At 37.9% G+C, this 14,326-nt stretch overlaps 1 protein-coding gene across 5 annotated transcripts in view; it reads right to left on the bottom strand.

Annotated features, from left to right (window-relative positions):
• Positions 1-14,326, bottom strand: part of KCNMB2 (potassium calcium-activated channel subfamily M regulatory beta subunit 2) — a 225,851-nt gene that overhangs the window by 31,117 nt on the left and 180,408 nt on the right. For all 5 annotated transcript variants that reach the window (XM_074328155.1, XM_074328166.1, XM_074328157.1 and 2 more), the window contains one exon: positions 219-341. In XM_074328155.1, the coding sequence (XP_074184256.1) occupies positions 219-341 (123 nt within the window). The remainder of the gene's footprint in view (positions 1-218; positions 342-14,326) is intronic.

The raw sequence follows: 14,326 nt of genomic DNA, 5'->3' as shown, positions 1-14,326 counted from the left end.
GATATGTGTGCGCGTGTGTGAAGGGCATTTCTTACAACGTAAGTCATTGCAAAGCTATGTGGTGGGTGTGAGCGTGGAAAGTGCAAGAAGGAGGAAGGCCAAAATATCTGGAATCCCATTCTCTCAATGTAGAGCCTAGCCCACATTAATACTTGCAAAACGTAAAGCTTGGTTGCCTAATGCTTTCCAGTGAGCATTCTGTCAGTGTAATCAGTTACCTTTTCTCATCGTGTCTGTAAGATGAAGAGGTCCGGCCACTGGTCCATATAAACATCTTAGAGGATGTTGGTCCAGGGGCTCCTTTCCTGATGGTGGAAGTCCTGGAGGAATGATGAAAAGACCTAGAAAAGGTAACACACTGAAGTTCAGTCCATTACTTTAAATTCTGGGAACTCTGTATCAACAGCAACCAATAGCTTTCAGTGGATTGACCTTTCAATCAGACCAGGTTTCTGTTGCCAGCGGACAGCGGTTCTCAATATTGGTCGCACATTAAAATCAACTGGGAATCTTTTAAAAAACACTGAAGCATGAGAACCTCCCTCAGAAATTTGCATTCAGTGTTTTTAAAGCTTCCTAGATAGTTTTATTACACCACTGGGGTTGGAAGCCACCGCCTCAGAGCAACACAGTTTTCTAATTGAGGTTAGCATCGTATTCCCTCCAAAATTCTTCCTTCAAACATATAATTTTGGTATGGCTTCACACTTTGTAGTACACTATATTTTTCTAAAATTTGGTTCAGATTTGGATACTAAAATTATATTTCTCCTTCCCTCTTCAAACTGTTTTCCTTGAAGCTGACAAATGTGACATTTTGGGGGACAGAACATCATGTTTTAACTGAGCTCTACTGTTGCCAAAACTGTGGGTTCATTCCATTGCAGTTGGGCCTCTGAGAAAATCATCACAGCAGTGGCAGCAAGTACTCACTGGCTCCTAGAGGCCAGGCTTAGACTTCAGAGTCAAGTTATTAGAGGACTCTTGTGTTCTTTTGGTTATGACTTGGCTGAGGGATAAGTTCTTTCATCTCCAAGCACAGCACTAACAATAATCAGCCATACTATTTATTTTCTACATAACAATCATCTTCTAGGGAGTTAGAAACATGAAATATCATAGAAATCTTAAATCACATATAAAAGTTAAAGTGATATTTAACAAATAGAACAAAGAAAGGAAAGGAAGGAAGGAAGGTGATATGGTTTCATTATTAATTTTGGCTTTTCTTTTGGTTGAGCACGATATTAATTAATGGTAAGCATGAGGATGGATATACTATCAGCTTTATATACTGTATTAGCTCCTAGATGCTAAGCACATTGCATATATTTTCTATGTATGCCATGAAATGTACATGTATCTATCTGTGTTATGCTCATATTATGAAAACTCCGCAAGGCAGATAATGCTATTATTTCCAGATTACAGATGATGCTTCCAGGAGATCGGGATATTTGTCACATTTAGCAAAGGTGAAATCATGCTTCAAACCAATGTCTCCTTGCTTCAACCTCTTGTGCTTTCCGGAGAAAGGCACATTATGGTCTAGTCCAGTGATTTCCAAACTGTAATGTGCATATGCATTTCCTGGGGATTTTGCTACACTGTAGATTCTGATTCAGTGGGTCTGGGGTGGGCCCAGGATTCTGCATTTCTAGTAAGCTTCTGGGTGAAGCTGATATTGCTGATCTGCAGACAACACTGAGCAGCAGGGGCTCAGAGTGAGTGGTTGGTTGTAGGCTCAATTTTGTCACTAACTAGCTGTGTGGCCTTGAGAATGTCACTTAACTTTTCAAGGGCTTGATTATTTTTAAATTGTAGCATGAAGAGTTTGAAACAGGTAGCGTCTAAGATGTCCCTCAGCTCCAAAATTTTGTGATTCAGTAAACTGAAGAATGAATTCAAGTATATTGTAAGTCATCGTGTACTGGTTTTCCGGGAATAGAGCTCCTTCTATAACCCTTCTGTCAGCATCAGAGATAGAAGAAACCAAGGCCATGGAAAGAAGCAGGGATTTGGTAACCAGTATGGATGCAAAAAGTCATACTTCTACCCTTGGTCTCCTAGGATAAATGGCAGGAATGAATAAATACATCTGATGGGTACCCTGGACAGTTTTAGAAAGATTTAGAAGGTGAATCTGCTACCTCTTTCAATGACTGGATCTGGGATATTTAAAGTTATTATGTTGCTTTTTGGACATCTTTAAAATATATCAAAAAGCATAATACTCTCAAGATCCATCCATGTTGTGCAAATGGCAATATTTCATCTTTTTTATGGCTGAGTAGTATTCTATTTTGTGTGTGTGTGTGTGTGTGTGTGTGTGTGTGTGTGTGTACCACATCTTTATTCAATCATTGATCGAAGGGCACTTAGGCTGTTTCTATGTCTTGGCTATTGTAAATAATGCTGCAATGAGCATAGGGGTACATATATCTTTAGGAATAAAGGATTTCATATTTTTCACGCAAATACCCAGAAAAGGAATTGCTGGATTATAGGGCAGTTCTGTATGATTTCACCTATATGTGGAATATAAAACAAAAAGTAACAAACAAACAAAACAAACTCATAGGTACAATAGTTACCCCCAGAATGGTAGGGGGTAAGGGTGGAGGAAGAGGGTAAAGGGGGTCAAATATATGGTGATGGAAGGAAAATAAACTTCAGATGATGAGCGTACAACAGAATACACAGATGTAGAATTATAATTTTGTATACCTGAAAATTATATAATGTTACTAACCAATATTATCCCAATACATTTAATTTAAAAACATATCAAATAGAATAGAGATTAAATCTGTAACTATTAAAACCAGTCAGCCTTCACGAAACAAGAATGATTTTAATGTAAGTTGAATGAACTACTTCATGAGAATGAGGATTGGCTTAAACTTTCAGGAAATTATTTCAACATTGACTCTGGTGGAATTTTCTGTTCACTTTAGTCACCCCTGAAAGAGTTGGGGATGTGGAGTAGAACAAGAAAAATGGTACAGTTTCAGTCAAGGTAAAGCAATAAATTACCGAGATCCTGTTTTGTTGCTGATTATTAGCCAGCACTTAAAAGACACACCATACATATTATAAATGCTTTGAAATCATTCAAAGTGAAAGGAGCTGTTGTGATTTCAATATACTGAAGATACTTTTCAGACTGCATTTCATTATTGTAGTGTTGCACCCTTGATCCGTTGTTTTAAGATGATACAGAAAGGGGGAGATGAAAGATATATTTATTTTAATTAACTGTCTAAAGTTTGTTGGACTTATTGATTTCTTAGCTTTCCAATAAGTGGATTTAAGTTTCTTTACCCCATTTTTCTTTCATAAAGACAAACTGTTATTTAAAACCTGCTGAGTTCGTTGCTAATTAAAAGGGAAGGAGTAGCTGCTTTAAGGACAACAGTGTAAAGGTTCTGTGGAGGTTGAAAACAATTTACAGACTTCAAAGAAACACTGAGAATATGTTAATGTAGTTGGTTTGGCGGCCTTCTCAGCTCAAAGGCAGCCCTCCTGAACTCCTTACATAATTACCTCAACTCCGCTCACTTTGTAAGACAAGGAACATTTCACTTGAATTGTGATTAGGAAAGTGATACAGAAACAACAAAAAAAGCACTTTATAAAATTTTGTAACTTGGAATCTTAGCATGAAACAAAGCTGTGTTAGTGGCCGTACAGGACTGTGGGCAAGTGGAGGAAACCTGGGTCTGAGTCCATTACAAAACTGATATCACCTCACACCTGTTAGAAAGGCGATTGTCAACAAGACAAATAATAACAAGTGTTGGAGAGGCTGTGGAGGAAAAGGAACCCTCAATCACTGTTGGTGGGATGTTAATTGGTACAGCTGCTATGGAAGGCAGTGTGGAGGTTCCTCAAAAAATTAAGAATAGAATTACCATATGACCCAGCAATCCCTCTCCTGGGTATCTACCCAAAAAATCTGAAAGCCTTTATCTGCAAAGATATATGTACCCCTATGTTCATTGCAGCATTATTCACAGTGGCCAAAACACAGAAACAACCAAAGTATCCTTCAATAGATGATTGGATAAAGAAGTGGTACTCGTATACAATGGACCATTACTCAGCCATAAGAAAAGATGAAATACTGTCATTTGCGACTGCATGGATGGATCTTGAGATTATTATGCTAAGTGAGATAAGTGAGACAGAAAAAGTCAAGAACTATAGGACCTTACTGATATGTGGTATATAAAACTGAAAGAAACAAAAGAACAAGACAAACAAACAAACAAACAAAAAACTCATAGTCACAGACAACAGTTTAGTGGTTACCAGAGAGGGGAGGAGGATGGTAGAAGAGGGTAAAGGGGGTTAAATATAAGGTGATGGAAGGAGAACTGACTCTTGGTGGTGAACACACAATGTGATAGATAAATGATGTATTATAGAAATGCACACTTGAAATCTATGTAATTTTACTAACCATTGTCACCCCAATAAACTTAATTTAAAAAATGACTTAGGAACTGGGGTGAATGAGGCAGAGACACAGAGATATGCAGTTGAGTATGGTCTGAAAACCATAGAAGAAGCCCTAAAAGATGGAATCTTACCCTTGAATGAAAGCAGGGAGTCAGTGAGAGTAACAATTTCTTTGTCTGAGGAATTTACAAAAGGATCCTTTTCCTTTCTCACGAACACACTGGGGGTTTCTACCTCTCTGACTCAGTTCATGTGCTTCCTCTGCCTCCCTTCCCTGCCAGTGAATGAATTCCTGTTTCCAAGGCCACGTCAGATGTCACCTCTTCTGTGAAGCCTTCTCTGGTCCACATGAGCAGCTTCCAGCTCTGCTCCCAATTCTTGGTACTCACCTCTCTTAAAGCAGGGAACAGTTTATTCTGGTTGTGTGCAAATCTGCCTGCTCTGCGAAGCTGTGTACATTCCAGGCCAGGGCTGTGTCTTATGCAGCTCTGTGGCATAGCACAGGACACACAGTGACACACGGGTGTGTTTGCTGCTTTGACCATGTAAGTGTCTGTTGGAAAGCCTGACCACTGGTACCGACACTGGCCCCCTGCGTGTGGCTCACTACTGCTGCCTGCAGCCAGTGTCTCCTTCCTAATCTTTCCCTTAGCTTGGATGTTGCTCTTTCTTTTTACGCCCTTCCTCATTATCTCTTCCCTTCTGATTGTCCTGCTCTCTTGGTCTCATTCATGGACTTGGACAGAAAGTTTCTATTGCTTGCTGAATTATCATTCAATAAGGTTTTCTTTAGAGAGGATAGGATAGGCTAATGAAAAGAAGAACAGGAGGGCCTGTTTGTCTCCCGGCATCACCACCTACCAATGTGACCATGGATAAGTCAGTGTAACATTTCTGTGTCTTAGTTTTCTCCATTGTAAAAATGGGAATACAAACACTTGCCTTTCTGGGTCGCTTGGAAGATAAATGAAATTGCAGATGCAAAAGTACCTAAAGTAGATTAAGGCACATAATAGGCACATACTAAACATTAGTTTATTTCTTTTCCTCTGTTATTAATTTTAAAAGCAAATGGATTGGATTTTATCTTTTTGTTAAAAAACAAACAAACAAACAAACAAACAAAAACAACTCTCCAATTAAGTTGTTTTGTACTTATACATTGAAACTATTGATTTTTTTTCCCCTCTATGGATCAGTGGTACTTAATAGAGGAAAAACAGTTTTCTGAGCTATTGAGATAATAAAATCTCAGTGAGGAAGTACTTCCTCGTTCACATTAGGCTAATACCCATCCTGAGCAAGAGGACCATAAAGTGCCTCTGAACCATGGAGTCACGTTAGAATCGTCTGGGGAACCTTCTAAAAAATACTGGTGCCTGAATCTCAAGCCTGACCAGTGAGAACCTCTGGGGGTGGGTCCCTGGCATTGGTATTTTTATGGAAAGCTGCCCAGGGAATTCTGCTGTGCAATCAAGGTAAGAAGTTGTGCTACAAACTGAGGTTCTGATTTCATTAAGTTGAATTCTTTTGTTTTAATTTAAGTCTAGTTGCCATACAATATTATATTGGTTATATAATATATACGTATATTATATATATATAGTTTCTGGTGTACAATATAGTGATTTGGCATTTTTATACCTTACGGTATGATCAGCTCACTAATTCTAGTAATCAGCTGTCACCATGCAAACGTATCACAATATTACTGACTATATTCCCCTCCACCCTTTTTACCCATCTCCCCAACCCGCCTCCACTTTGGCAGTCATCTCTTTGGTCTCTGTTTCTATGAGTCTGTTTGTGTTTTGTTTTGTTTTGATTTTCAGATTCCACAATAAAGTGAGATCATATGGTATTTGTCTTTTTCTGTCTGACTTATTTCACTTAGCATAATACCCTCAAGATCCATCCATATTGTCACAAATGGCAAGATTTCATTCTTTTTTATTGCTATGTAATATTCCGTGTGTATATATGTCCCACATCTTCTTTATCCCTTCATCTATTGATGGACACCTAGGTTACTTCCATATCTTGGCTATTGTAAATAATACTGTAGTGAACATAAGGGTGCATATAACTTTTCAAATTAGGGTTTTCATTTTCTTTACATAAATACCCATAATTGGAATTGCTGGGTTGTATGGTATACCTATTTTTAATTTTTTGAAGCATCTACATGTTGGTTTCTATAGCAGCTGCATCAATTTTCAGTCCTACCAACAATGCCCAAGGGTCCCCTTTTCTCCACATCCTCGCTAACAAATAAGTTGAATTCTTTGTGAGGACCCTCCCTGTCTCTAGAAGCTTCGGCTGGAGATTAACATCTCTATGAGTGTACTCTGTGCAGTGACTTTTCACTTCCTTCCAGTGCCAAGGCCTTGAGGTGATAGCTGCAAGGACGAGTGGGACATGAGGCAGGAAAGAGCAAAGGGGATGCAGTTTTCTAGTGTCAGTAGCCTTGAGCTACACATATGAAATACTATTAACGTACTCTGCTTTATTGCACAGCAAGTAGGAGCCAGAGGAACTATTTAACACATAATTACATACCTAATCTTGCATAAAATTGTAACACTAATGACATCACAGCAGCAACTTAAAAGGTCACTCTAAGCACAGAAATTTAGGAGTGCTTCTAATGTGTGTGACTTTATCCTTGCAGAGGGCAAATTACATGTTCTCCATTGGAATTGAGTTGTTTGGGCTTCAGGGCCTTTGGAGGAAGAAGCCAAATGTATGGTGATAATTTTAGACCTAGTGATTTAATTTAGAAAACATTGGTATTTTTTATTAAGGGCAGTTTTCAATGTCTTTGGGATGCTGTCTTCCGAAATGAACTACTGCACCTTATTTTAATTAATTCATTCGGGTGCTCATTCTACAACAGTTATTAAGCGCTTTCTGTGTGCCAGTACCGCAGGCATCAAGCCACCCATTTCTGCTTCCAAGGAATGCACAGTCCATGCAGGAGTCAGAATAACAAATTGACATTTGCACTATAACAGATTGCTTTTTTTTAAAAGGGTGCTATGACTCCCCATTAGGTATATCCAGTAGTTACCTGTCTATCCACATCTTACTTAACCTCTCAGCTTACTGTATTTGATATCAGTACCATTGGTCATTTCCTTCTAAACTTCTTTACAACCTTGACTTCCAGGACAACGCTCTCTTGGTTCTCTTTCTCACTCTCTAGCTGCTCCTTCCATGTTGGGTTCCTATTTCTCTCCCCATCCCTTAAATGTTAGTATCATTCGGGAAACTAGCAAGTACTCCTGAATAGTCTCTTAACCATGCCTCCTAACAGGGATGTAAAAGATCTTTCTTCTCCGGTTTGATGTCTGGAAGACTGAGTGAATAGCTCTGTTTGCTGCCCAGTTGTAGAGGTAAAGAAATGTATCGCTGAACGCTATGGCCTCTTTGAGAAGAATCAAATGAGAGAGAATGGATCAACCATGTATAGACTCTTTTGGCTGGAGACGGTGTGGGAGTCACTTGTGACCCCTGTCACGAATGTGGACAAAGTGTTCATGATATCATGATGTGTTTGACTTCTGCTTCAGGAGGAGAACACAGCTCAGATTAAATAATGCACCTGTCCTTTATCCTGCTGGTGACTTAGCTCATTGAGCTCAGCAATCAGAGGCTCTGGGCTTCTAATCTTCCCTTTGTCACTGAGTAATTGTGTAACTGCAGGCAAGAACACTCATTTTTTCCCCCCTCAGTGTTGCCACCTGAGAAAGGGTGACTGTGGGGCTAACTGCTATTCTTTTTGTTCACTCATCATTTATGTCTTCATTCAACAAATATTTATTGAAGATGTAACGATGTGGCCGGCTCTGAGTCAAGTGTCACACAACAGACATGACCATTCTTTCATGGAGCTTATGATCTAGCGGAGGAGACTGACTGGCCAGAGAATGTGGTTGTGGATCTTTAGTACAAGAGTGTCACGCATGTGCATTCAGTGAAATAAATTTTGCATCACATCTACAGTCATAACAGCTATCAGAAACGACTATCTCGGGGCTTAGTTGAAAGAACTTTGAAATGAGTTTCAGGTTGAAATCCCAGCTCCACAATGTAGTAATTACGTAACCTAAATATATTGTTAAACTTCCCTGACACTCATTTTCCTCGTCAAGAAAATTGGAGTAATAACAGATATCATAAAGAATTGCCATGCAGATGATGTGTGGCATTGAGGAAGCACTCAGTAAATGTTAGTGTTTTCCATTTGGAGGAAATAGCAGAAAAATTTCCCCCTAAATGGGCCATACCAAGACATCAAGTCCTTCTGTTTGATTCACTATAAAAAAAAGTTCTATGCAGAAATGGAAAACACATTTCTACATGGTCTTAATTAGTCCACTATTCCATAATTCATTTCTTAATGAGCTTTTCAAGTGGATAATCACAACTGATGTTTGGTTTGATTCCTTCCATGCTACATTTAAAACCAGTTTAATTGTTAAACATTCACACTGTTGGGGATCATACATACACAGCTGGTGTGAGAAAACCTGCTCATAACTCACATGTGACTCGTAGATTGAAGCAAATAACAGATTTGTGCTGAAACCATTCATCTCTTCTTGGTAGGAGTGAGGAAAAAAGGCAAGAAAGTAAAGTAAAGTGAGACAGGTGAACCCCAACTCAGACAAATGATGAACACTTAATTCTAATATACCATCTTTATTAATTAGGTAAAATACTTCTATAAAAAGAAACTTTACCTCACCTACTATTTGGTTTCCTACTGCTTTAGTTAACACAGGAAATGTAGGCTAAATGATTGATTCCTTCCCTATGCTTGCCAGTTTTCAACATAATAAGTTGGTTCCTTAGCATCTTCTAATGGTGATTAGTTAATTTTCAAAATGCTAAGAAGTCTTAAATTAAACGTATTTACTGAATTTTCATCCATTTTGTTATTATCCTGATTTATACTCAGATTGTTCCCATCTTCAAGTCAGGCCCTGAATTCTTTTTAAATGATCCTAAGTCTTCGGTAGAAGGCCTGCTGTCTGGTATGACTCATCTTGCATATTTCCTGCCCTATATTTCCTGCCCAGTCTTTTCCCTAAAAAAACTTAATTCCTTTTAAACAAATGCTGGCATTTTTGCCTACAGTCTTGACCCACTCTGAACACCTATTGTGTCTCTATACCTCACCCCAACCCTGCACCTCTAATATGACTTGGCAATGGAATGAGTGATTGGATGGTCCTCATGAATATGATGACAGATGGGTTTAGGCTCAAAAATGGCTGGAAGTCAGGGATGTCTGTGACATGAAGTACTTGGTAGTGATAAAATAATAGTATTATAATTTTAAATGGCTATTTTGACACAGCTATATCAAAATGTCCTGCTGTAAGTCAAACCGACCAGTTAGGAGGCTCTTCAAACAATCCAGGGCAGGCAGAATGATAGGCACTCGAGTCAAACTGACCTAGGTTTGAATCCCAGATCTGCCGTTTAAAAAGTTGCATGTTGTTGGGCAAGTTATTTAATGTCTCTAAGCCTCAGCTTTGTCATCCACAATATAGGGTAGTGATCACACCTACCAGACAGGGTTGTCAACGTGCTACATATAAAACACAGGGCCCATCACAAGGCAAGTACTCAATAAAGGAAAATCATGATTATTTTTGATATTTTATTATTGTTGCAAAAATTGACATAGTGACCGAGGGCATTTTCTAAAACAGTCCAAAATGCTAGCCTCTTGAGCCTGTTGAGCACTTTAAATGTGATTAGTCGGCATTGCTCTGTGTTGTAAGTATAAAACATGCACTGAATTTCAAAGCCTTCTTTTTTTTTAAAGAGTGTAAATTATGCTATTAATAATTTTTATCTTTATAACATGCTAAAATGATATTTGGAATATATTAGGTTAAGTAAAATGTATTATTATAATTAACCTCTCCTTTTTCCTTTTACTCTTTTCAATGTGACTACTAGAAAATTTAAAATTATGTATGTGGTTCACATTATACATCTACTGGACACAGGTTCTCTAGAGATAGTAAGAAATTATACACAAGAATTTGGAGCGTCAGTGGATGAGGTGTAAGGAACAGGGTAATCACTTCTTTCATTCATTCCTATACATCTAGCATCTTCTAATATGAAGCAACTTTTAATAAATGCTTTTTAATGGATTGGTGTCCACTTTTTTCAAGAAAACAACCATATAGATTGGCTGCTTTCACCTACTTAAGAAAGGCAGTTCTGGGTCTAGATAGCAGATGTTGGACAAGGTAACCAAATCAGTTCTTTTTAAGGAGAGGTTAACATTGATTAGTACTTATCATGTTCCAGACACTTAATATGTCTTCTCACTTAATACTGAAACAATTGTTGGAGGTAGATATTACAAATTTCATTTCTACAGATAAGGAAAGTGAGATTCATAGGGGTTAATTAACTCATCCCTTGTCACAGGGCAAGGAAGGAATGAAAGTGAGAGATAAAAGCAGTCCCATCAGCTTCCTTGATCCGTGCTGTATCTTTCCGATTTGGGTGACTATTTAGGGTTTTCCATATGGGTTGAATAATAAATAGGATTCCAAATTCTGTTAATCACTCATTTTCTTAGGTGATTTCTCTTAGTTCCTTGGCTTCTTAGTCCCTAATGTAGAACCCAAGATACCATATGCTATAAAATGTAGGAGATGCAAACTCTTTAAACAAATTATTCCAAAGTACTTATATTATTTGTAGGGCTACCACAGCAACTGAATCACTACTGCATCAGATATTTTCTAGACAATTGTGAGAACACAGATTTTTTTAAAGAACTAAATTCTAATTTGATATTTCTCTTAATTAGGACATTATCTTAATTAAGATAATATAACTCTTAAGTTGCTATTGTATTTAGACTTGAAATTGCAATGATTATCATCAAAAAAGAGAGACAATCACAATATCAGTTATGAATTAGTCTTGCCCCCAAACCCAAACCTGAATCTGATCAATCATCTGGAGCCAAGGAACCATTTATAGAAAATAAAGAGGACAGAAGAGCATGTTAAAACATGCTATGGGGATGCTATCAGCAAAATTGAGACTGTGAGAAACTTTACAGGACAAATGACCTAGAGTCTTTAATAAATAATTACTAAGATAACATATAGAAAAACCTATAGATTAAATGAGACCTAAAATATATTACTGACCAACTGTAATGTATGAATTTTATTTGGATTCTGATTTACAGTCTGAAAAAAAAATATGTTCCTTCTTCTTTTTTAACCTTTATTCCAGTACAATCCTTGTTGGGTTATTTTTTCTAAAGTACACATTTATTCAGGTTACTTTCTTGCTTAATATGCATCAATGACTTTCTATTATCTGTACCTAAACTCAAGAAAGATCTCACAGTATCCAAGTGCTATACTTCAAGGAGGATGAAATAAGTGTGAACTTAGGAGGAGAGGGGAATTGATAGCCAAAGCCAAGGAAGAATGTCAGGAAGACTTTCTGGGAAAAGCAATCGAATAGGCTCACTGATGCGAACATTCTATGTGGGGTTGGGTGGAAGGTTGGAACTCCTTGAAGTGGAGGGTCCATGTTGTGTAGCTGTAGTGTGAAGAGCTGTGAAAACCAAGTCTGGAAGAAGTTACTACATGGTGTGGTGGGATTCTTCATTGCACTTTCCTTTTACTCCTTAAGTAACAATACAAGATGAGGCTCTCTTTATAAGGAATGATTCTCAATCCTTTCCCTTCAGGACACACATTCCCTTGCACTCTACTCTGAGGATTACTAAGTTCTGAAGATCAGGTTGGAGCGTAGGCTCCCAGTGATGCACCAGCTTTAATGCTGTACCTTTCATAACAAATCACAGTGCAGTGTCTTGTCACCATGGCTGAAAATGAATGATTAAATTATAACTCTCTTCTCATGGTGGTGGTAAGAGTCCAGTGGCAGGTACCAGGAGTTGGGTGCAAGAATGCTAGAGATACAGGGAGGCACATCTTAACTGGTTAGTTCAGAACCAGTACAGAGTCAGGTCAAAGAGTGAAGTGGCAGTACAATCTCTACAAACAAGAATTATATTCAGATTCAAAGACTGGCCTCAGTGTGTTCCTAAGGGCTAAAAAGTGGCTCAGGACCATGGTGAATGACACATTGACTTTCTCTACTCTCTAGCTCTGAAACATGCTTGTCTCTATGATGCATGGAGTCAGTCTGGAACAAGTGAGGAGGGTGCCGCAGCACAACTGAGATAGGCTTGGAGGTAAGTGCACTTTTTCTTTATTGATCATTGTGTCAGACTTTCTGCTTTCCCCCTTATTAACCATGTGGCTTTGAGTTGGCAATTAAGTATACCTTAGTCTGTTTCTTTATTTTTAAAATAGAATTACTATTGGCACATAGAAGGAACTCAACTGAGCAGCTCTTGGTAATGGATTTATTCCCAAAGCTTCAGTTGTATCAAGGTCAAAAGATTATCCATTTCTTTGTTTCTGAGCTTTCTCACTTTCTTTCAACTGATACCTAAGGTAAAAATAAAGCTCTTCTTAAACTCACTTTTGCCATATTGCTTTCAAAAGATGTCAGTGAATGAAGCTAAGCACTATAAGCAAATTGTAGAGAAGGAAAATGGTCATAGCTTCTTTTAAGGAACTTCTGTAAGAAACAAAAGGAAACGTAGCTGCAAGCCATGGATAGGTGCTACTTGAATCACAGGGCCAGGGAGATTGTTTCTGATGCTAGGTTACATCCTAGATCTTGAGTTCACACAGCTCTGGTAAAAATGTTTATTGAGGGAAATTAGATGACAAATCAACCTAGGCTGGTGTTGGTACATAAATATTTATGCTTCATAGAATTTAACAAAAATAGTCAATTACTATAAGCACCTATTTACTGTTAACTGATATGTTAAGCCCTTTGTCATCTGAGACTCATAAATCCCTTAGAAGTTATTCTTCTCCCCTGTATCTGATGCTTTAATCTCTTTGGCATACTCTAAGTAAGGAGTTATCCAGCTCTTGATTAAACAATTCTAGTGATGGGTAACCCACTTTTTCTGGAGACAACTCCTCCCATTGTTGGACATTTCTATTTCATGGAAAGTGTTTCCATAATCTGAACTGGCATCTGTCTTCTTAGATTTCCACTATCACTCCTGGACTGCTTTCCACATGTTCCAGTATAGCTATCAACACTTCGCAATGAGCTGCATGTTATCTAACTGTTCTTCACAGAACACGATCTCAATTTTAGTTACTGCCTCAGGCCATGCTCCATTGGTTAATGTTTCTCTTAAAATATTATGAGTATAATGTTATGAAAATTTATTTAATAGTGCTATATATTTTTTAATTAATTTAGTTGTTACGAAACCTCCATAAGACGGGTTCTCTTATCATTTCTTTTTTACTGATGAGGAAACTAAAGCATAAGGACATTGAATCACTTGCTCCAAGTCACAGAGCTGATAAGTAGAGGAGCCAGGATATGAACCCTGGCAGCCTACATTCAGAATCTACACATTTAAACACTGTACAGTTCTGTTTTTCTGAATATAGTGCTTCTAGTGTCATCTAATTAGTGTTGAGGATGACTAACCATCACCTCCCTGGCTGCTATGGTTGACTATGGTAGTACAGGCAGTCAAATCTTGAAATTCCACACCTACCTTGCAAAGTCCATGCAGAGGGCTTTATCTCGAAGGTCATGTAGTCTTATTATGCATTCAATTATTTTTTAAGTTTGAAATTCATCACACATTTTAAAGCAAGGAACCAAGCCACATGATCATATTTACATATTTGAAATATTACTCTGAAGATAGTGTTGAGGATAAATTAGAGCAGGATGAAATGATAAACAG

The sequence above is a fragment of the Rhinolophus sinicus genome, linkage group LG01 (genome assembly GCF_036562045.2).
Source record: "Rhinolophus sinicus isolate RSC01 linkage group LG01, ASM3656204v1, whole genome shotgun sequence".
Classification (NCBI taxonomy): Eukaryota; Metazoa; Chordata; class Mammalia; order Chiroptera; family Rhinolophidae; genus Rhinolophus; species Rhinolophus sinicus.
This window is presented reverse-complemented; position numbering and strand designations above follow the sequence as displayed.